Source organism: Fulmarus glacialis, unplaced genomic scaffold, assembly GCF_000690835.1.
Source record: "Fulmarus glacialis isolate BGI_N327 unplaced genomic scaffold, ASM69083v1 scaffold7260, whole genome shotgun sequence".
In the NCBI taxonomy this organism is placed as follows: domain Eukaryota; kingdom Metazoa; phylum Chordata; class Aves; order Procellariiformes; family Procellariidae; genus Fulmarus; species Fulmarus glacialis.
Genome location: NW_009188304.1, coordinates 66,498 through 91,883, shown reverse-complemented (window position 1 = coordinate 91,883; position 25,386 = coordinate 66,498). Strand labels below are relative to the sequence as shown.

General features: G+C 36.6%; 1 protein-coding gene across 1 annotated transcript in view; it reads left to right on the top strand.

The window, feature by feature from the left end:
* The window catches only part of GPHN (gephyrin), a gene marked incomplete at its 5' end in the record, with an annotated part of 202,461 nt that overhangs the window by 139,906 nt on the left and 37,169 nt on the right, over positions 1-25,386 (top strand). The window contains 4 exons of the mRNA XM_009578130.1: positions 7,362-7,404; positions 10,776-10,913; positions 17,408-17,500; positions 20,991-21,046. Of these exons, the coding sequence (XP_009576425.1) occupies positions 7,362-7,404; positions 10,776-10,913; positions 17,408-17,500; positions 20,991-21,046 (330 nt within the window). The remainder of the gene's footprint in view (positions 1-7,361; positions 7,405-10,775; positions 10,914-17,407; positions 17,501-20,990; positions 21,047-25,386) is intronic.

Genomic DNA, 25,386 nt, shown 5'->3' with positions numbered 1-25,386 from the left:
GCCAATTTTGCTTGACTATATTTGAATGAAGAATTTATTTTAAAATTCTGATTTTGAGGGTCACACCATTCAAGAACAATAGTTTTCATTTTTGGCAGTAATACGGAAATTTCATTGTTTTAATGCTGCATTGAAATTGGCTGTTGCTGGGTCAAGAAATAGAAATATGAAAATAGTTGAAATTTCATTTAAAAGCAAAATACTTGTAATAGAGATGAAACTTTTTAAAATGTCAACCTTATTAGTGTATGTCAAGGGTTGGAGAGTAATTTATGGTGTGCTTAAGGACAAGAATTTCTATACATCACTTAGGTATTTTTAGTCCATCTGATTGACAGCAGCTTAAAAAGCTGGTTGAACTAGAATGGACAAGGAGTTTAAAAAGTCTTAATGCTGGTCAGCTAGGTTATAACTCAGACATAGAATCATAGAATCACAGAATCATTAAGGTTGGAAAAGACCTCTAAGATCATCAAGTCCAACCGTTAACCCAACACCACCATGCCCACTAAACCATGTCCCTAAGCGCCTCATCTACACGTCTTTTAAATACTTCCAGGGATGGTGACTCTACCACTTCCCTGGGCAGCCTGACATCTAGCATATACTTGTAAGACTAAGTGATTCATCAATCAAATTGCCATGGTGTGAGATTGTATGAAAATAGGCAAATAAATCCCATTTCTGTGGCAAACAACAAGGATAACAGGAATCTCTTTCTCTTGTATCTCTTCGGAAAGAAAATTTATTCTCTCTACCTTTATTTACACTATCTACTTCTCAAACTGGAGAATATTTCCAGGGCATTGGGGGATTGTTTAAGATTTTCATTAAAAAAAATTAAAGATCTTGTTCACAGCTAATAATACAAGTAGTAGGACTTTTGATTTTCCCAAGTGCAGTGTTCCTAGAGATTTCTTGTGCCTTACAAATCCCACTTGGATTCTGTTAGCACAGCTTAGAAATATCTGTTGGAGGTTGTGCACAAATTATTTGGCAATAATTTTTATGTCTTCATTTAATAAGGGCTTTAGCTTACACAAGATGTGTGTCCTCTCCATATTTGGGTGTTATAATTAATACTGCTGCTCTGAACAAAACCAGTATGATCTTGAATAAGCCCTGAACAGCCCCTAAAATATCACAGAAATGTGCTGTCTTTCCAGTGTTATTCATACAGCGTACCTGTATGCTGTCCCATACTCTTAAGAACACAAAATCCAGCTTGTATTTTTTTCTCATACAAATGTAAATGTTTCATTAAAATTCCTGTGAAAAAATAAAACCCACTTCCTTTCTCTTTGCCTCTTTTTATTCTCCACTATCAAGCCTATGCTACCAGTTTGTAGTAGGAAGTTTGCTTTCCCGTTAGTTTTCTGACCAGCGGTTTACTATTTTATCTCCTTTTTTTGCTGTATGTATCATAGTTCTTCCTGTTTTCTCATTCAGTGAGGTGTCCAGCTTGCAATTTTAGTTGATGTGTAAGATTTTGTTTGAACTCTCTTCTAGTAATGAACATATTGATTTTGCATCTCCAGGACAAGGTCAGTTTTCGTTGAGAGACAATGACTAATCAGCATCGTATTTGCATCCCAGAAAACTGCCCTTTGCCTTTTCTTTCATTTTGTTCCAAATATTGGATAATATCTTTTTTTTATACTGCTCCTGTAAAAGGAACCAATTCAGCCCTCATGTTTCTGCGGTGTATTCATCAATCCACTTCCACCGTCCTGTTTGAACAGTAGTTAGGATGAACCATAATCTGACCATAAAATGCCATGTATGTGTTCATAGTCTGCTGGGAAACAATGATCAAAATTAAATATACCATTATGTAAAATGTAGGTGACTAGGAAAAACCTCGGAAGAGAGAACTCATTAATACATGGATGAAGACGTAAAGGCATATTCAGGATTTGAAGATTACTTTTGTTCAGTGTCCAGTCTATCAAGCATAACACTTAATAAGTGGTAAAAATCTGGTCCTAAAATGATTTTGGCTTCAAATGATTTTTTGCTTATTTGTTCCCACTGACTCCAAATGAGTAATTCCGTGTGTAGAATACTACATTATTCATATTTAAATTTTGGTGAGATGAATCCCACCAACACTGCTGCTCCTTTTTAAAAATGTGTTTATGAGTAATGTCTGCTGCTATCAAATTCCTTGAGCTCACTTTCCTTTCCCTTTCAGAGATGTTCTCAGTATAACAAGAAAAAATTATTCTGTAGTTTGGAACTGACTTTAGTCCTAATTCAGATGGCCTTAAGACCTTGCGTATTCAGCTCAGTGTAAAAGTGCTGTTTGAATAGGAATGCATTCCTGAAATAGGAAGATTGCATCTTGTAATAAGATTATTTAATCCTCAAATACTTTGTTAAACATTTTCTGAAGTATGCAATTCCAGATACACGTTTCCTGTGAATTTTTTAACCACCTGATTTTTATATTCCATATTAGTTCAATCAAAGCAATTGTCTCTGTTCTTCAGATTAGATTTAAAACAATTCTTTTAATGAAGCAAGCAATGTATTTCATTACATTTTTCAGTTTCCTCCTAGTTAAACCTTATGCATATTGCTTAGAATAACAGGCCAAAATCAGTTTTTACAGTATTATTACACCAGTTTGAGACACTGTTATTCATGGCTTAGTTTTATTTTATGTATTTATTTACAGATACTGATTAATGTATGTTGCACTCTTAGGGGGGAAAAGGTATTTTAGGCAAGAGACACCGTGCAAACCCCTACAGTTATAAATCGGATCATGTGTGATTTGAAATCTATTTGAAGCAGGCAAGTATTTGAGAGACCATTCTAACGGCATGTGCACAGAGTATGTTGTACAAAACTCACATCATGTAATTACTGATAAATCACATGTAGAAAAAGGCAGCAGCAGCATACTTTCCCACATCACGCAGAATAAATTGCCTTCATAAAACTGCTGAAGTTTCAAGGAGAGGTTGTATGAGTTATGCACTTTCTCACCGGCAGTAAGTTGTAGTAGGTGCAATACCTCATAAACAGGCCTGCCTGGTGTTTATGAGACAGAGGAGTTCTTGGACTGTTAAGGGCCGCTGTGCTTTGCTTACCTTGCTTCCCTCATTACAGCTTGGCGAACTCATTCCCTTTGCTGTACCTTAGTCCTCTGTGTCTGTATGTATGTTTGGGTTTCTGCTGGTGGTTCCACATTCTGCATGCTTTCCTAAAAACGGAGCAATGTGCTTTCCCATAAATGATAAAGATTATGGGTTAGCCTCCTACGGGCTCTGTGTTCCTGAGAAATGGGCTTTCTGTTGGTGATAACTCATATTTTGATGTCATTGTTCTGAATTGTTCTTCGTGTTGTAAAATTGAGTTGAAATGTACTCCCATACGAGTTAGCTTTTCATATTGGGCTGGAAACTCTTCATCTTTGTGTAGCAATTTGTTTTATTATAACCAATGGCTTTTAATTGTACCTCCCATAATGAAGAGCTGACTTAATACTCTGTGCTAATCTTGTTATGACTTTAAAAAGGTAAGTAATTTCTCTAACCATTCCTAACAGTCATGGTAAAGTGTTAAAGGGTTTTTCAATTTTCTTTTTTTCTTTATTTTTCACATGAATTTTTCACTTGTAGCATGAACTTTTCTTTGTGTCTTTTTCTATTTTTCTTGTAAAAAATTTTTTTGTAGACTGATTTTTATATGCAACAGAACATATCGTGTAGATTTAAATAAATCCAATTTAGTACAGTCATTGATTTCATTTTTCAGACCAATCATGATTGATAGATAGAAATTGTCAGCAGGACTCTTTATTTTACCATTGCCTTAATTTATTTTTGAGTACGTTATTTCACATTCTATTTACTACTTCAGCCTATGGGAGAAAGCTTATTCTGCATTCCAGCGTGATGAAATTATATCTTAAAGAACATAAAATCCAGTTTGCTTAAAAAACACAGTAACGTGAATTGAATGCTTTGGGCTTGGTTAGATTCTGCCTGAACTACACAGGGGAATGGTACTGGCTGGTAGCCCACTGTATCTTCTGCCAAGGTACATTGTGAGCCAAGAGGCTGTAGAATGGACAAAGAATAAATCTATACTTTCCCTGTGAGAGGAGAGACAGCCATAGGTTGTTATTTCTGTAACATTCGATGAATGAGAGGGATTATAGTAAATAATACTACTAATCACTCGCCCCAGTCAGTCATGGTACTATATGCAATGTAATATGGATTCTTTACTTAGCAGTAGCTGTGAAAAGAATACAGATTTTTCGTAAATGTCACAAATAACAAAGTAGTAAAACATACAAATAATGAATATGATAAAAGGCACTTAAAGCACATGACCCCATATATACAAAGCTCCATTGCTGCTAAAACTGTATGTGTTAGAAAACTGGTGGGTTTTATTCAAAATCATATTTTACTGCAGTTTTGGTTAAAAATAACATTTAGGATATCAATGTGCAATTCATATTAAACAAACAGAAGTATTATGTAATAACTAATTTTGATGTCAGTTATGTTAAAACATGGTTTGTATTCTGCAGCTGTGAGCATAGGTTGGGAAACGATCAAGTCTAGCTGATCAAGCCTTTTATTTTATTATCATGGATTCCTCTTCCACAGCTGCTTTTAAAATTTGTGGGAAGCAAATTATTTCTCATACTGCATATGTTGCCCATCAGGTGAGTGATAACATGGAAACTGTAGGCTGGGTGTAAGAAATCAAAAAGTAAATTTAAAGTCCTCTGTGTGCACAGAATTAAAAAAATGACCTGTAAGAGGCTGCGTGTGAAGCCAGCTGTCTTTTGTTACCATTGTCATTTGGACACTGTAAGAGCAAAACTTTGTCAGCACGTTTTTTATATTAGAAGATTTGATCTGCAAATCTCAGCTGCTCTGTTCATTATAAATCTCTTGTTTTTGTCCATACACTAGCTCCACTATAGGTTGGAAGGGCTTAAAGATGAACTGAGGAGGAATAGAGGCTACAACTCGAGAGTAACTATTACTGCTCAAAGGAGCTGTTTTCCATTCGCAAACATTGCTTTGCGCTATGGGTTTGGGCTCCTTCTGTTCCTCCACTTTGTTGAAGACTCTCTCTTGACTTCCATTTTACTTCTTTAGCACTGTCTTTGTCTGCTAACATTTTTCCTCCTTCTCTAGTAGCTTTTATCTGTGTCTTTTGGATCACATATTTTACTTAGTTTGTTTTAGTAGATTGTTTCGAATGTTTGTGTTTTGTATTTTGGTTTTTTGCCTTTTTCTTTAGGACTATGTTATCTCACTGAGTTTCATTCCACAGTTTGCTGAATCGCTTGGTTATTTTGCAGCAGGCCCATTCCTCGTTTTCTCTTTTCATATGGTTTTCAGTGAGAAATAAGAGAGCCTCTTCCATTTTAAACAATAGTCTTACACACATAGGCCCATGTCTCCTTTTGCACACACCATCTTCTGCCTTGCCACGTCCATCCTGCTTCTCTCTCTCTCTCAATCTGTGCCTCTCTCTTTTGTGCTTTCTTTCCTACCATTATACCATCTTTTTGGTCCAGAATTGTCCTTTGGTAAATTATAGGTAAATATTTACTTCTTCCAAAGAGAGTTCGTGTCATGCCTTTGAAATCTGGTAAAACAACTCTGGGCCAAATTTGGGCGTCATTAATATTTTGTTTGCAGTTTTCTTGTATAGTATTTTTGGTGGGAAGGAGGGAGGATTTGGGGGTTTTCTGTTTTGTTTTTTTTTTTAAACAAGAGTTTTTTTCAGGGAAGGACACCATAACCCACTCTAAGTTGCAACATTACTTTCCATAAGTTATTCCATTACAATAACTAGACTGTGTTGCACTGTAGAATCCAATTTTTTTATGTGAATATACATTTGGGGCAAGCTGCTGTGGAACAGAAGAAAGAGGTTTAGAAGCTGGGGCACAGTTGGTTTCAGCCTTAAATGGTTGTTCCTTTCCAAAGACAGCTTTTTGGGGGTTGACTGTGTACCATTCTTCATGAATTGTTAGATCATACATATGCACTTTCTAGGCAATTTTTCTGTAACTGCAAATTGAAACTGTAGTCTGAAAGATAATCTGGATTCACTCCTTCACTTCTGCAGCAGAAATTACAGGGAGATTACACCCTCAGCGTCACCTGTGCTATTCCACTTCTTTCACCACACGGATTTACTTTATTAGTCCTCTCACTGAAATTTAGCAATACATTTTGTCAATAAAGTAAAAAAGAAGGATTCCATTCATACTTTCTCAGAGGTTTGTCTTCCTGTGAAGTTTACTTTAGCTGGGGCTTTATCCACACAAAAAGCTTTTTATTCTAGTGTTACCAGTTTAGTCAGCTGACCTGCCAGAAGATAGACTGCTGTTCAAATTAGTTCATCTAAAAACTTGCAACTTCAGTGTTACTATACAATGTGCTATCTTTCCAAACCTGAGAAGAATTAACAAGAGCTGGTGCTTCAGTATAGATAAAGTTTAAACTGTGTTGTGTTTACAGGACTGATACTCTTCAAAAAACAATTCTTTTTAAAATCTGCATGGTAAACAGATGGAACTCTAGATATCCAGTGTTACGAGAATATTAGACCAATGTGAATCCTCCAGTTTCTCTGGAGTCAGACTAGTGTATCTGGAATAGCACAGTGGCAGCTAAGCATCTAGGAAGAGGATTTGTTGAGAAAGCAGTTGTCATTCTCACACAGTTACTTTTTAAAGTAGAATTGCACTGTAAAATTCATACTGAACATAGCATTTCTTTTAAGCAAACAGAAACAACTGAGTAAATTTATCTGGCTCCAGCCAGGAGCTGTTTATACAATTTTGAGTTGCTTACACAGTTATGAAGAAGTCTTATTAAATATCTTCAGAATCAACACAATCTAAATTGAGTATTTTAAACTCTCTCTGTAATACCTGAAAATATCAATAATAGAATTTTAAAGCAGGTCATGATAATAAAGTTATGTTATTATTTTGTCTAGTCATAAAACAGGACCTAGATTCAGAGTTACTGTAATTACAATTGTATAAGAAAATGTGGATTTTTGTTTAAAACTGGAGTTTAACACGTAATTTTAACCACTGTGTTCTTTGATTTTACTCTATTACTGTCCTTAGGCCATCTTGTTTCTTGTGAGGGGTGGGGTGGAATCAAATTGATTGTATCAGATTCTGACCATCAGCTACTACCCTTCTGCTTAAATATACTTATCTCATGTAGAGTATGTGAGAATGTTGCTGAAAATATGTATAGCCTCTGTCTTAGATCCCAGGAGCTTGCCCATTATATCTCTGTATTTTGCATTCTTGTTAACTTCTGTAGCTCACAGACTCTGTGCTCTCTCTGCAGGTCCAGTCTAGGTGCAGCAGCAAGGAGAACATCCTCAGAGCAAGTAAGTACTGAAACGTCATAGTTCTACTGAGAAACTAAGACTGCTCAGAAGACAGCAAATGGTAGTCAGATGAGAAGAGAAGGATATGGTTGGGACATAAGTGGGTTTGCAGAAGTTGTTTAATAACTTAAGACAATGAAATTCATTCCAAAGAGAAAATAAAAGTGTAAATAGCTCACAGTGTTCACATATTAATGGATAGCTGCCTTTTAATTTTTTCTTCCGAGTTGTTCTAATGACATGGAGTTATTTGTGGTGATGTATTGTTGTAAATGATCATGTGTGTGCAAGTTTTATGGGCAAAAAGAATCAACGCTCAAAAACAATGAAAATGGAAATTCCCAAATTGAATATGTATGATTTTTATTTTCATACCTGAACATGAAATTGAATGTTGGGTTACATAAAACCGTAAGACCAAACCAAAAAATGCAAAGGTTAAGAATTCAGATTTGATCCAAATGACCTATTTAATTTGCACAGTTCCTTTCCTTTGTTTTACGGGAATCTCCTAGTCTAAAATTTGATCCACCATATGTGTATATATGTATAACAACAGGAATAGGAAGTTGTTTTGGTGATAAGAGAAGGCTGTCAGGAATTTTCTACCTTATGCAACCAATTGACTTAACTGCTTCAAAGCTAGAGGATTATTTTGTCATACCAAATGCTGCTTAATGTAAGTAGTTATTTTTAAAGCCATCTGACATTTGACATTAGTGAAAGATAACTTGGGAAGGTCTGAGGAGTTGTTTAATGTTATTTACTTGTAATTAAAAAGTACCACTTAGTAATTTTAGAATTTAAAAAATCATTATTTGTTTGTCTCCAGATCTGTTTAAATGTATGATACCTCTAAAAGAAGGGTTAGCATTTGTCTGTAGGAAGAAATAGGGAGAGAGAAGGGTTAGTAGTTACGCATGTGTCTTTCTTCGTTAAGGTTATTCATGCTAGAGTTAAACCTGAAGGGGCTCTATTTTTGAGTATGTGTTTTCCTGGCTTCTCTTGCAGAAATAATGGGTGTTACTTTTGGTGTTGGAACAACGTTGTCAGAGATTAGGGGATTTTATCTATTTTCAAAAAAACTGTGTTGAAGAACACAATTCTCAGTAGATTTTAACAGAACCTTTGACTTAAGCAAATGGCATGTATCAGACACAGAGTTCCGAATCTGACAGTAGTACTCTGGGCACCATTCAAAGCATTCAAAGCCTCTGAATTCACTCACATTTTAAGGGTTAAAGAGGTGAAATCTTAGTTTCTGAAGTAGCTAGCAGTGAGTTTTAGGTAGCAGTAAAACATAAATATTAAAGCACCTAATGGCTGTAGCATAAAGGTTGTTTGCTGCCACACAATTCGGCAGCTTTCACTGCTGTGACCTATTTTTCCTAGCATCTTCCTTCATTTTTTCCAACTTTTCCTTTTAAGAAAATAGTTTCTTAATTTATACAGTCAGGAAAAAGTTTTAACATATATTGTGTGGAATCTGCTGGACCTGCAGGAATTATGGTGCTGTTGAGCCGGGTTTCTTTCTCTATGCAGAGAAAGGTATGGGAGATTTGGCTGTGTCTCACAAATGCTTTCCTTTCCTTTTCCTCATTTTTATGAAGTTGCTAGCAAAATACAGGCATAGTAATGGAAAATGTAAGCTTGCTAGGGACATCCCTGTTGTTAAATCCAGGAATGCAGTTTTTCCACTAGTTATACTTTTATCTTAAAATAGTTTAATGTGGATCATTTCTCCCTAGTTTGCTTATGAGAAAGTCATGTTTAAGAGTGTAAAAAGTCTTAATATAGTTAAAATATATCTCATCAGCTGTTTCTCTCTTCCTTGGTATGCCAACTGCTATGTTAAGGAAAGGAATTAAGTCAGTTAGAAATTATTTGCGCTTGACAAATTTGCAGTGCCTGCTTTTATCATCATGTTATCTTCTAAATACGTACAAAGAGATTGTTCAAATAATTTCTTCCAGAATCTTTCTTGGGACTGGAATAAGGTGGGCAGTTTTATTTGTCTCTACTTCTTCCTCTTAAAGATAGTTGCTGTGTTAACGGCAAAAAATAAATTAATGAACAATCTCCTACATAAAGAGACAAGCATGTGTCAGTGCTGAAAGAAGTTTTGTATATAGAGACTGATTAAGCGACCTTGTCTTCTGAAGGAAAAACTTAGATTGCATGATTGTTTTACTATTTTTGTAGTTATTTTTTATTAGAAGACTACACTAAAAGCAATAATCTATTTTTTTCCAGCATGTGAAGACATGTGCAGCAGCAAATGGGATATTTAGGTAGCTACTGCAAAGCAAAATCATGTCATTAAAAGTTTCTATTATTTGTTAATACTATCTTATTATAATTTATGTTGCTTTAGGAATATCATTACATATTACATATAGAACATCATCTACTTTGGCTCTCATAAATACCTTCTTGTTCTAGGTGAATCCATTCAAGATATTTCTACAAATGTCATTTCCTTAATCTTTTGGATTGTATCTGTTACTCTTGTTTACATATTTCTGCAATAGTTCCCTCTCTTCCGTTGCTTATCTTCACTTTCAAAATCCTTCAAAGCTTGTTGTCCCCTTGTTTACTCTCTCAGCAAGTATCGAGAAATCAAACATGCCGCTGGCTTCATTTTCAAACAACTTTTGTCGTATTTTCTCCCAACCTGTCCCTCGTACTTGGGAAAAGTAAGCTTCCATTAATCCGTCCTACTACCTTCACTCAAATTATACCTTTAAACGTCACTTTGCTATGGTGACTACAAAATCTTGACAATGGGTAGGATGCCCACTAGCTGGAAACACTGTCTGCTGTCCTGATGGTCCAGTGATTTCATTGTGCTTCCCTCTATCCTCCTTTCAAACCGTTTGACTCCCAGCTCACTCTTGGATTGCAAACTCACTGGGACGGTGTCCGTTTTTATGTTTTATCTGTGCACTGCACATAGCATATTGAGATGTGTTTGTGGAGAACAGAATGAAGAGTGAACCGTTCGTAGAACTGACTTAGCCTCAGATTATCATCCTCAGTGTGAAATACTGCATCATCTTGAAGGGTTTCTGTTTCTGATTAACTGATCCTTCTATGCTCATCAAGACTTCTGGTATGTTTTTCATGACAAGTAAGGATATACACTTTTGTGAACTTTTTCAACTGTTTCGTGTTTTGTTTTAAATCTCTGTTTTGATTACAGTTGAATACAGTGCCTTCCCAGCGTCTGACATAAATACTCAATAGTGATAATTAACTAAATTGATTTACCACAAAGTGTCGTATTAAATTCAGTAAAGTGGTTTAAATGAACATCACTGTGTACATCTATAGATTGTAGCATGCATAAACTTCGTGCTCTCTTGTTGCAGGTCACAGTGCTGTTGACATTACCAAGGTAGCAAGAAGACACCGCATGTCTCCATTCCCATTGACATCTATGGACAAGGCCTTTATCACAGTTCTGGAGATGACCCCAGTGCTTGGAACAGAAATCATCAATTACAGAGGTATTTTAAGTTGGATTCTGCGTGAGTATTAGGGTGGCTATTTCCTTATTTTACAACCTTCTTAAGCACTTGCTCTTTTATTAATGTTCTGAGGTTTCTGAGACAGGCCCTTCTCCAGGAGAAACTGCTTTAGGAAATGCCAATAATAGGAGCAGAAATCTCCTTTCAAAGTCAGGAGAATGCTGATTGAGCTCAGTGCTGCTCCCTGAAGGAATCTGTAAGGGAACTCTAATTAAATATATAAATGAATTTTCTTCTGGTCTGTGTTATACGCAACAGAGCTAAAACATAGAAACCACAATTTGCCTCAGTGGTGATTTAAAACTGGACTTTTGTAGATGCCAAGTAGGGCCAAGTTGTACTGTGATCGTTCACTCTGCTCTCTTACTGTGGGAGATTCTCACTAAACCCCCTTTCCAATCTGAGATTAATGATCAAATCAAAGTGATTATTGATTCCAGGTCACTTTTTTCCATGTCTATATCTTTAACAGTTCGTCTCAGTCTGTTGTTTTTCCAGATCCTACTTGGCCTACTAGTCATTCCAGAATTTGCCCCTTCTCCTCATAAGCGCAACATAATTCCCTTTCTATTCTACCACTACAGTTGATCCTTTTCTGATACTGACTTGCATTTAATGTTTGATTTACTGAAACTTTATAATCAAGGGTAACTGTTACTGATTTATACAGTGAGGTTGTCTTAAAAGGCACCAAACAGCAGGCAAAAGGCCAGACTTTGTGACTGTGTCTATACTTGTAAATAAATGGGGATAGGTGAAACCATTTTCTGGCCTTAAAAGGAATTAGGAGGGCACCTCTCATGTTTATTCAGCTAAACTATCCTCCTTCCTGAAACAGTGTGTTCATAATGCCTATTAAGTGTCTCCCGTGCTTCTGCTATCCCTTACACCAAGCCTGGGCATTATCTGGGAGACTGTTCTTGGCACAGAACAAAACCATGACAGGAAGCATGCTGACAAGTAGTCCTAAAGTAGGCAGGGAAAAGGAAACCTCCTCCAGAGATTCCTCCAGATTTTGCAAAGGCAAGGTGGTGAGCAAAGAGATAGTGGAACCACAAGCCTCAAGAGGCAAAATGTTGAGGACATCAGTGGCCTCCAGATAGCAGAGAGGTACAAATGGTTTCTGAATGGGGTCTTCTGTCTTCTGGCTTGAAAGTTCAAAGTCTTCATGCTCTTCACCAAATCTTTGTGCTGCCACAAACGTTTGAGATGTCTTCATATTGACATACTGAGTTAGCAGACCGTATGTAGAATCACACCTGTGTGTTCAGTTGCTCCAAGTGGAGATCAGCACTCCCCTGTGCCTTGGTAGCAGGAAACAGATCTCTGAGAAGATGCTGCATATCTTGCATTCAGAACAGCACCAATACTGAATCAACAAGGAATATGCATTTTATACCCTGCACTTTCATAATGGTGTGCAGATTAGAAGGCATTAAGGTTTAAATGCCTGAGCATAGCTATTAGATCGTTTTGGATAGCTGTCAGTTAAATGTCTTTGCTAAGACAGCACTTTGTGGACAATATTATGAGCCACAGTGTTAGGTGCATTCAGTCCAAATAGATGTTATTTATACGACACTGAACTCCTGAAATAAAGGATAAACGTCTGGTATGTACCTCCCTGAAAAATAAGCACAGAATATGTTTATTTTGCTACATAAGGGACTGTAGCATTATTATTCTTTTTTACATAAAAATAGTTTTGATTTTTTAAGCCTCTAGTGCAAAACTAAGTGAAGAAATAAGTTCTTGAATTTGGGCTGTATTGATTATGGGGAAAAACAAGTATTGATAAGCTGTTATTTTTCCTTTTTTTGTCCTTGATTCTATAAATATGTCTTATTCTCTTGTCCTTTTATCTTTATTTTCATTTTTCTCCATCTCTCTATCCTTTACACTTCTGGATGAAAGCTTACATACTGTTTCACAACACTTTTGTGTTGCTGCATTGTGTTTCTGGACAGAAGCTGTATTTTCCCTAGAAGTTAACAAAATGTGGCTGAAAATATTTTTCTAGGTAGACAGAGAATAATCCTCACATGCTACATGTATGTTTATATATATAACAATAACGTCGCCATCTATTTATATGTATATACCAGTCTTTGTGTAAACTATTTGTCTCAACAGTAGGTAGCAGCCTTTTCATATATCTGATTTGTAAATTTCTTCATTAGAACTATGGTGAAATCAGACAAAATCACAGATATGTAATTTCCTGCTGCAACATGCTTTGGACAAGCTTTCACCATGTAATCTATTTTAATATTAAAAAACATTCAAAATATGGACTAAGTAACAGTTTTGTGTTAATACTGATAATGTTACCATACCAATAACAGTGATTCTCTTCAGACTACCTGCTCTTCAAAATGTCCTTAAAGAGACAGAATGTGGAGGTAATTGGTCTTAGCTAGATGCTTATATTCTCTATAGAGTTTTATATACTCTAATTTGTCAAAAAGGCAATTTGATTGTTTCTGTTCTTATTTCACTACATGGGAATATGCTGTCAAGGTAAGAGAAGGTATTCTAGTATACTTTATAATATCTTAGTTGATATTTCATTTTGCTCTTCATGTTACCTGATTACTGACATCAAATTCAGGCTGATTCTAAGTCTGCAACATATTGATTATTATTCCTGGCACTGTTATTCTTTAAAAAATAATGTTCTGAGTCTGCTGAGACACTTCAGTTATGACCCTCTTCCCTCCCACCCAAAATAAGAGTTAAGATAGGTGGTAAGATCATCAGCTTATATCATCAGAGATATATTCTTGGTTTAATAATCACATACCAACTATGTGACTATTAAACCAGCAGTACCAACAATAAAAATATTAACAAAGACATATTCCTTCATATTTTTGCACTGTAGTGCAAAATTGTATCCTGCAATTTATTTTTCAACAAGTATACAGTTATTGTAGCACTGTAAGGTTTCCTAATACATAGTATGAAATTTCAGGATTGAGCTTTTAGGAGACATCCTAAAGGACACATCTGTGTCTGTGGTACTGGAAATTCAATTTTCTTAATCTACAGATACAAATCTCAAGATGGAATCTCATTTTCAGGAGTTCTTAAGTGATCACCGTAGTGTTATACAGACAAATATATAGGATTTTTTTGTATAGGCATATATATGTATACGTGTATGTGTGCATGTGTGTGCACATGTATTAGTTTGCTAAAAAAAAAATTAGGAACCAGTTTTTCATTTAGTTATGTATTCATTTATTTTTCAGTTAATAAACCTATAATTTCAGGAGAACATAGAAATGTAGTCCTGGAGGTCTGAATCCTAACTAACTGTACTCAGAAAAGCACTATTGTGCTGTGTTTGTTTTCTTTGTGGTTTTGTGTCTTGAATTAACACTGAGCTCCTGAAAATTATCTTTCAGGAGCACAACTTCTCTGTAAGGAAAGTGAAATGTTTAAAGTTCTAAGATTGCAATTTTTTTCATTAACAAATTACCAAATTAATTTTAACCTGATTTATTTACATTGCTAAACATACTACATAGTATTCATCCTCATAAATAAAGCTGCTGAATGTTACTCTGTAAAAGTCACCAGTACAGTCCTGACTTTATTCTTCATTAAGTCAAGGCATGCTGTAGTCTCTCAAATCTATTGTCTCCTAACATAAGGGGGAGGATGTGTAAAGTCATCTTTTGAAACATGACTTTCACATTGGTAAGTGTATTGCTCAGTGCCTGTATAGATCATTTAGCCTCTTCCATATTAAAAAAAAAAAATGGACAGTCCAAAAACATTTTACAAAAGTGCCATAAACCAAAGGCATCTGAAGCATATTTCCCACCTGCCATCATCAATATCTGGTATGAAGCCCACAATTAGCCTTTTATTCCAGCTAAATGCAGTTACCTGAACATTGCTCCATGGGTATATAAGGTTAAGTTTTTAGACAGCATGATAATGATTATTCTTCTGAAACTAAGAAGAGGCGGAAGTTTAATTGGTACTAAAAGTACAAAGCAGAGGCAATCCACACTTTATGGGCTTAGGACTCAGAATGGAACAGTTTTTCTGATCTAGTCCAAGAGCCCTATAACTTCTGTAGAGCTTGGACATTTTTTTCCACTGCTTATTCATTTTGAACTAGCTGATTATTTTGATAGCATTGCCTTTTCCTATCACACTGAAGGGCAACCAGGGCAATATTTACAAAATGGGAGCAAATCCATCACCTCTAGTACAATACCTGTCTCACTGCTTTATCCCAGTACCAATACCCTGAGAAATCAAAATTCTTCACAGAACTGTACCAGTTTCACCAGCTAAGCTTTAGAAAATACCCAAATTTGAAAAGTGAGTTTAATGTAATTCTCCATTTTGTGCTAGAATCAGAAAGCTACGGGCAGCACAAAGGGCAGTTTGATGACATTAAAATATTTCGGAACATCTTTTTTGAATTACAATTAATCAAAATAAGGTCAAACAGTGTATTTCTAAAATAATTGCTCAAATAAAGGGGAGTACAGAGGTTCACATTGTCCTTTAGTTGCTGACTTGCTTCATTTTAAATGCCTAAGGCTTCAGCAAATAATTCTTACATTTTTCTCCCCTTTTCCTGCTACTGGCTGGCCATTTATTCCCTTCAAATACTGCGTGGCAGAACGCCAGGAACATACTGTTCAACTTTGCTCTAATTGGTGTGATTTTGCATGCAGACAAGAAGTAAAATGAAGACACAACATGCCTGCTAAAATTAGAAGCATCACTTTTGTATGAGATTTTGTGCGTCTATGAACAGAGGGTGTTTTTACTAGGCCTTTGATAGCTGCCTTTTCTATGCCATAATTTAAATGTCTGTGTCTGCATTCTTTTTTTCAGTGCAAGTGTACAAGCTTTTGTGAGCTTTTTAATAACTTCTATATTGTGTATCACAGACAGTGATACGCAATGATGCACAGATGTATTAGTAGCCATCACAAAGGTGCTTTTCTAGTTGCTTTAGCAGGCTTTATCAGCATTTTCATGGCAATACCTATTTCAAAAATGCAACATAAATACTCAGCTCAGGCTGAAAGTTGATACATATGGATGTGAGCACAATGATGTTATAGTTATTATAATTGTAATTAATTACTAACTAAATCACTTTGTGTTAATAAGTAAAATATAATCTCCGTTATAATGCCAATTCACTGGAGCTGAACATTTTCAAATCAAGTAGGTGCACTTTTTAAAAAAACCTATCCATTTAGTGTACAATGTTAGGTCTTCTGCCTTCCCAGCAAATCCAGAACACATCGATTTCCCTATCTGTAAAACAAGAAACACACTTTATGTATGTGTCTCTTTTTTGGCATGTCTGAAAGATCATAATCTATAAAGTACATATCCACACAAATTCTCCTGGCAGAAGTATTCATGCATCCTCTCATTCCTTCGTCCTTTCAGCTGGATATTGCCTTCCTGTGCCACAACACACTCCTAAGAGCAATGGCCTCTATTATGAGATGAGCTTCCCTTCTTCTACTTAGATATGCTGGAATCAAGCTGATCTCAGTAGTTCTGACCCATGTGCCCCTTCCCAGTCCATCTAATCATGATGTAATAAATCCTCTTTCTCACTCTCCCACTGTATGAAGGGCTAAGATACATATTTTCTACTCTGTTCCACATCATACTAAAAAAAAGCTCTTGCTGGTGCCATGAAAGCAAACAAGTAGTGCACACTTGACTGAGGGTGAAGTAATTCATATCAGTGTCTACAGGGAGGCAGAGCCAACTTACAACTCATCAGTCATAGTTGCTAAGTGAAGGGAAGGAGTACGTTTGAAACAGCTATTAAACTATTTAGAACTATAACAGCGTAAATTTACATAAATAATCCTGACACTTATGTGCACTCACCCTCCATTAAGCAGAAATGCTCTCAGCAATTAGGCAAAGCTCATCTGTTGCAAAACTCCTTTGTCAATTTATGGAAACTTGTCCATCGTTGCTGTTTATGTTGAGTCCTCTGGGCTCAATCACCTCTCACCTTTTGCACACAGGATTCACTTTTGAAATGTTATTTTAAAAGCTTTTAAAAAAAAGAACTTTTTTTTTTTAAATTGAAATACAGGAACGTATGTATTTCTAAGAGATTTCAGGAGAAAAACTTGTCCTGTAGAAACAAATACTTTGTTTTTTCTGTCTGATCCTATATCAGAGCCATTACCTCTGGGTTTGGGTACTTGGCATTCAGACCTTCTGTCAACAATTTCACCGTAACCAGGAACACAGACTTACTGAACAAATCTTTCATCAGTACTTTCAGACTCCAGTCTTTTTTCATTTATGTAGAGGCAGAAATTAAAAACATGAGAGGTCTATTCATGTCACATACACATACATTTCATCCATCAGAGCACACTGCTGTTCACTGTTTTTTTCCCTTTCACTAGCTGTAATGACATGGAGCATGGTCTTTTCTCTTTTCTCTCTTCTAGATGGAATGGGCCGAGTCCTTGCTCAAGATGTATATGCAAAAGATAATCTACCACCATTTCCAGCATCAGTAAAAGACGGCTACGCTGTCAGAGGTAAACGCTCACTTTGTAGACATGCAGTATAGTGGCTGTAAAACCACTTTATTATAACATGTTAGTTTACCTATTTTGGTCCAGCAATGGTTATTTTGGTTGAGATTTGATTCAGATCATTGCTGAAGTCACAGTTACATAGAATGCAGCTGTCTTGAAGGAAGACCATAAAGGTGAATTCAGATCTTTTAAGTGGATACATATGTACACGAGCAAATGTACATCCATGTGTGCTCATAGACATGCACCTGTGTTTCTAGTGAGTTTCTTGGAAACATAAAGAATTCAAGAGAGTAACAGAACATCTGTTTCTGAAAGACAGATTCTTCTTCTATTCCTCTGTTGTTGATTTAATCAGGAATTTCTTACATATCTGTTCCTTTGTTGAACTGTCACAGATCCAGCTTCCTATTTATGATTTTATGATTGCATTAGAGAATTTTTAAAAACACATATCAGAATGTACTTTTATAGAAGCACCTCAAAAGAAAACCTCATTTTTACTTTGAAAATATTGCAGTTGCTGTATATAAATAAAATGAGTAGTGTGACATTACGGAGCAAGCAGTGAGTGGTTTCCCAGGAGACCTGAATCCATCTTCTGCTTTGCCACTAGGTGCTGCATGATTTTGAGCAAGTTGCTTCTCTGTGCATCAGTTTTTCCCTTTGTAAAGTAAGACTAATGATATTCACCTCAGATATCTGTGGAGGAAAATTAAAATATATATGATTGAACATTATACTAGTAGTGATTTCATTGTGGTAGGGGTTCAATCATCGTAACACTATGTTGGACTTTGGTCACAATAGCCGACTTTCTTCTAGGGACATTAAAATATCTTTTTTGTTACTGGCAGCTGAAACAATGGAAAGCAACTGTCCATGAAATAGACTGTCTGCAAACCCAGGCAATGGATGTAGTCCAATAGCTCCCCCATAGATTTGATATAAAAATAAAATTCCAGGTCTACAAGACGAGTTTGACTGCAGCTGTCTGTCATCTATGTGTGTGAGAGACAGACAGACCAAAATGACCAGTAACAGCGGCAAGGGAGTGCAGATGTAGCCAGAGAAATACAGGTAATATAACGCTGAGAAAAGCTGAGAGGGGGAGCTCTGAGTAGAATGCTGACTGACAAGGGCCTTGGGATCAAGCAAATGCTGTCTGGCAACCTGATTGCTACAAGGTAAGGGAAAGCACAAGTACAATCTCAGTAAACATGCAGAATGAGCAGAATGATCATGAACACCGTCTTCAACAACTTCTGTCAGAACCAACACACAAGACCCTAATTTTGGCGGTGGATTCAAATAGAGTAAAAGTAAAGGTACTTGAATGCGTTCAGAGGAGGGCCACAAAGCTGGTGAAAGGGCTGGAAGGAGTGTCCTTTGAGGAGCAGCTAAGGACTTTGGATTTGTCTAACTTGGAGAAAAGTAGGCTGAGGGGGGCCTCATTGCTCTCTACAGCTTCCCGAGGAGGGGAAGTGGAGAGGAAGGGGCTGATCTCTTCTCCCAGGGATCCAGTGATAGGACGCGTGGGAATGGTTCAAAGCTGTGCCAGGGGAGGTTTAGACTGTACATTAGGAAGCATTTCTTTACGAAGAGGGTGGTGAAACACTGGAACACGCTTCCTAGAGAGGTGGTCGATGCCCCAAGCCTGTCAGTGTTTAAGAGGCATTTGGACAATGCTCTTAATAATTTCGTTTAACTTCTGGTCAGCCCTGAAGTGGTCAGGCAATTGGACTAGATGATTGTTGTAGGTCCCTTCCAACTGCAATATTCTGTTCTCTTCTATTCCATTCTATTCTGTTCTCTTCTATTCTATTCTATTCTTATTGTTCTTGTAGACCTGTTATCTCAGAATATGAGAAACAAAGCTTGTAGGCAGAAATAATATTTAATATAAATAAACAGATAATTCTTACATAAACAGATAATTCTTACAAAAAAATAAAGGATTAGCTTTCAGTCACATAAACCTGTGTGCCCAAAACCTTGTCCACTTCTTTCAAGCTATATCAGTTGTACATCAGCTGTAAACTTTGTCTCCATATCATTATTAATGGGGGAATAAAATCTAATTCAGTAGCATTTTATCAGGTTTAAAATAATGTAGCTATTAGGGAATTTTTTCTCTTCTTTTGCTGGATCATCCCAGTGCATTTTTTTCAGTGGAGGTGTGACGACTGTATTCAGCAGTATTATATGCATTATTCGAAGACAAGTAGTTGAAGAGTCCTCTTCCACTTTCGTATTTTAGAGTTTGTTCTAAAGTTCATAGATTAGGCTGTTTGATAGGCTTTTAAAGTTAAGTTAATCATTAGTCTTCAAACATGACTAAGTACCATAGATCATCATCTGCAGAGTTGGAGCTGATGTATGAGTACAAATGTGATAAGTCATTATACAGACTGAATGGGCATCCTTCCTGAAGGCAATTCTTCTCAATATGATAAGGTTATCTAGCTGTATATTCAGGGCTTTTGAAATAAAGTATTAAGACAAAGGTTGTCACTGATTAGACTTCATCTCTGGGAAATCAACTTTTGACAGTAACAGATTTAAAATTAATGAAAAGACATATTTAAATGTGATTGTGTGAACCCAGTTTGTCTGAACACTCTTGACAGCATGCCTGCCGTGCTTGGACAGGCAGAGTTGCTTGTGCTCCATACATGCTTTACACCATGGTAGAGCCTGTAATACCGCTAATGCAGCTTGCTGAACGACCTTTGAGGCAGGCAGAAGGTTAAGCTTCGTTAGTAATGTTGCCTTTGTTGTCCCTGTAAAAATACAGATTTGGCTAAATTAGAAGTCCTGGAGGCTTTCAGTTTGTTAAATCAATGATCTCAGACTGAATTTTCAGAATGGCTTCAGTGAAAGATAGAAGGTAGCTAGAGCAGTGCTACCTCCTAAAATTACAAAAAGGAACAGAACTCAGACTTCTAATGTGGCAGTCCAAGTTGCATTATCTTAGCCCTAGTGCTCTTCAGGAAATGCCAAACCTGTATGGTCATCTACACAGTCTGTAACCACTGCACTTGTCCACGTTTTCCCCCAAAGGCAGAGATAGAATCTAGAAATGTCAGTATTGTTGTCTAGATAAAAGATATGTAATACACTCACAAAATATGTGATTCCCCAGTGTTAGTTTGACATGGAAAAAGATTTGCTCACAGTGGACATTTTTATAAAAATAATCTCATGAACACTTTTAAATCTTTATTATTAATATAATTCCTCCTAATCTCCTTTTACTTGATCCCATATTGCTGAGAAGTTTTCAGTTAAAAGTACTAAAACCTGTAATTTTCAAAATCATAAACACAACTTAAAAGGACCTAAAGTGTAAAATGTTTGCAAAACTTCTATAACCTTTGTCATGCTGACACTGAAGAACTGAATCTTAGATCATTCATTGGTTCTTAACTTCTAATGCCATCGTTTGTTTTGGTTCAGCCTTTACCATTTGTGTTGTCCATCTTAACAGCTGCTGATGGCCCAGGAGATCGATTCATCATAGGGGAATCCCAAGCTGGTGAGCAGGTGAGCACAATTTCTTTTCTCTTTTTTTTTTAATGTATTTTTCTTTTGTAAGATATTGCTTTGTATTTTTGCAAGCCTTGCTAGTGCTCCAAAACTCAATATTCTTGGAGGTGGCATGAAGTAGGACACAGCTGTACCTAGCCTCCTGCTACGTACCCTGGGACATGACTTCAGAAAGTGAGGTTGTGCGGTTACATAAAGAACTAACAAGGATATCCCAAAATACTTCAGAGCATTGTGCTGGCCTGTGCGATAGGAGTGCATACAGTTCTGCCCTAGTACAATGTAAGAAGACATAAGGTTTCTAGTGGCGTTACAATTCATAAACAGGGAAAGACAAGATTTAACCCCTTCTTGCTGACAGGTTTTAAAAGGGACATTAGCCCAGTAACTGTTTCCACAAGCTGCTTGCATATGTCACGCTGAAACGTGCAAAACAAAGTGTAAGAATTTTGTATGAAGCCTTTAGAGGTAGGTAACGATCAGAACAATCTTGAGGAAGCCTGGCAGCAGCCTACTTTGCGGTATTGCTCCTTTTCTGTTTGCTAAATCAAAAGAGTGTTTGTGCACCTTAGCAGATACATGGATTGAGTTTAAGAACAAGTCAGGGCAGCATCCTTTCATGACCTGCTGTGCTGTATAACTATTCATGAATGGACACTATTTGGGATTTGCTCTCAAACTCAAGAGTACATTTGATAAAGTTCCTGTACCAATACTGGGGTGGTAGGAAAAAAATCAGTTGCATTCAACCACTTTTTTTATTCTGTCAATTTAATTGTACCTGCTACCTTCTTTTCAGGAGAGCATGGGTTAATCTAAAATGTTTCTCCAGCTATTTCAAGTCCCAGTTTATAATTCTGAGTATAGTATGTGAAATAATGCAGAAATGGAATAAGTACAGGCAAAATAAAGGATTGATTGCTTTTAATGAGGAATTTACAGTGTGGCCATTTTGACTGCTAAACAAAAAAGTCTCGAATAAAATAGATGCATTTCAAAAGTGGTTTCAGGTTTTAGAAGTATTACCAGGTACAGAATTGTTCCATTTTTTTAAAAATTGAGTTGAACTGCCTCTAAATGTATAATAGACATTTAATTTGACTAATCATGATAGGTACAGAGAACGATGAAAATAATTTTTGCTGTAGTTCCCATCCACCATCATGAATTATACTTTGGTGTAATAGACATCTTCTCAATACTGATATTCACATGATCTTAGATTAATGAATCTGTTATACAAAATATGTAAAATTACTTTAAATACTAAAAAAAGTAAACTAAAGAATTTCACCTGCCTTGGATTTTTAGCTCTTCTGTCTGCATTTTCAAGCGTTAGTCCAGAATCCGAAAGACTGACAACTATTTCTACAACCCTTTTTATGGTCACTATAAAATAGCAAGAACCAGCAGAAAAACCTGCTGAATTATCGCTCCTATCATTATTCACCAGTCATCAATATTATCATTTTGCTAGTTAAAAAATATCACAGCACAGTGGTGCTTAAAAACAGTACCGTTGAAGCTGTGTCTAATGGCAAGGACTGCCCACAGGTCTAAAGGGTTTCAGTGTCCTTATCAGTTCAGCAGCTTTATACAAAGGATAAAAGGGGAAATGGGAGCTTGCTTCCCTCCTACAAAATTCAAGAGCTTACAAATGTCTCTCTGCAGGGACAGTCTGTCCTCCCAGATTAATGGGAATGGGAAACCTCTCTGGCAAGGAACAAAAATTGGGTGGGAGGAGGCACACAGAGAGAGAATAATTCTGGAAATACTAGTGGCGAGTTAAAAAAATGAGGCTGTTGACCTATGAATAATTGGTCAAAGTTTTTTTTCTTGGGCCAACACATCTTCAGGTTCATCTCCTTCCCAAGAAATTATTTACAGCCTTGGAAGGCTCCTCAGTCTCATTTCACCCTTCAGTCACTCTCAGCAGCAACATTCTGCTTTTCATGTTACAGACCAATTAACAGAGTGATTCACAGCAGGGAGTTCAAAATAGGTTTAGATTTGGTTCCTCCTGTAGGGGAAAAGGTTATGTAAATGCTACACAGAGAGAAAGAAAATAGGACTGAGAATTGCAGAGAGGCCATATAGCCAAGTTGGACATTTCTGTTTCAATTTGTAAATTGTGTATTATTTTCTGATTTCCATTTCCAGATGGTCGTGTTTATGTGAACAACGATTTTTTATTTCGTATTGAGGAAAACTTTCAGGCACGATCCTGCTTAGGGGAGATTACGGCACATTTGAGAGTACTAGTCACGAGCCATCTACATGGCCTCTGTGTGAAAAACTCAGCCATGGGGAGCAATGATTTTCTTCCTGTAGACTTGCATAGCTGGAGCTTAGCATTTCCTGGAAGATTTTCTAAAGACGTTTTTAAGAGGCACTGTGACTAACCAGCTATAATACAGGATGAAAAACAGACATTTTTCACCCTTCCATTAACTTGGGCCTTTTTACAGAAAGGAGCACGGATTATTGTAAATCACGCAGGACAGGTGTAATCATGTGCGAGAGAAAATGCCTGAGATGGGGGCTGTGCTCAATAGATTACTTCTGTTTTTTATTCAGTGACTAACATTAAATAGATTATCAGTGATGAAGGCAAAGGACAGAACCCAGTACTGCCCTATTCCAGATAAGTGTGAGATCTCAAAGGCCTTTAAAAGAGCTTCTGTGAAATTGTTGCACATTAATATGCTTTCTGAGAAGGAATCATTTCTTCATCTTCATAGTCTCTAGCACAGAAGAACACAGCCCTGGAGATTCACACACAGATCTGATGGTTGACTTTTGTTCATAAAGTTAATCTGATCGAATTCTCAAAGGACAAAAAGGAAATTAAATATATGAGCAACCAATTCTAGAAGCAATTGTTATTGTATCATAAATTTGTTTAAATGTTTCACATCATTACACCTCAAAAAATTAACTCATCTAGTAATAAACTCCAAAAGCATGGATAGTTACAGTGCATTTTATCACCATAGACACTGATTTCTGGCAGAGTCCTAGACATTTTTCATTCTTTGTGGTTCTTGAGGCCCAAAACCTGCATTTTAAATGGGAGAATTTTTTTATGCAGTACATTGTTCCTCTAAAAATTGTCACTAAAGACATCAATACTTCAGTAAGTTCAAACAATATTACCTATTTGTAATGTGCCTATAGACTACATCTACAACAATATGCAAAACAGCTCCCATAATCCAAGGCATAAGCTTTGCCTTTTGCAATATTTGTTTTCATAAAAATCAAAATAAGACACTAGACAAGATTATTTTCACTTTTAAGCATCTTCGGTATAAATGGCAGCATCTCAGCTGTTCATCCACAGCTCCTTGTATAGTCAGTGGTGAGAAATAAATACCATTATAAAAAAAAAGTGTTATTTTTATGTCATCTGTTTTAGATACCTGCTTTAGGATAACATGAATCTTGCCCTAAAGACACACTAACCATGGCATATGGCAAGAGTGATCTTTTTTTTAGTTTATTTGACCATTTCATTTATGTTCTTCTCAAAGGATGTTAGATTTCCGTTACTCTTAGAAAAGGGTCAGGATTCAATCAACTCCGGGCTCAGTTGTTTCTCGGGATACGCAGGTCACTGTGATACTGTGGTACAATGGTACAAACCATTTCCAGCCTCTCCCTAGGGCTTCTGTCCCAATGAGCAACCTTTAAAATACACACCTTTCAAAGTAATACTCACATTTCAGAGGTTATCACAGTGCTGAAACGGAGTAGAAGAATGGGCAAGGCAAACACAGCTTTGCGCAGCTGAAACGTTGGCCACTGGCCTAGAATTTGCAGATGTCTAACAGCCTCCTGTCAAAAGTCAGGGAGTAAATGGCTGCTGGGCGGGAGCAGGTAATCATGCTTGGGCAGTACTGCTTGCAGGTCTGTGGGCTGCTATCAAAGATGTGCTAATCACTGTCTGAGAAGTCCTGGATATATTCCAGTGCTGCATATGGAATATAGAGTCAATCTGCACATGAATTATACGTGTGACACGTACAGAATATGTTGGTCTGATCACAGCTGTGTAGATCTGCGCGTAGCACATGTTCACTAATAACAGTAAAGCCTAATTAAGTTGGGCTTACTGAAGTGCTGCGGGGAACAAGCGCTCATATTCCAGCAATGAAATCTCGATCATCATACCAGCTTCTTTTAGTTGCATTTTTTTAGAAAGATTTTTCTTTTAGTTAGTTATTTCTTAAGCGGTTATGATTACAACTTTACTCTGGATTTTGAGAAATGTGTATTAAAATAGGCTGCCTGGTGAGAAATTTTATTAAAACCATGTCATTTGTTTTATCATGTTG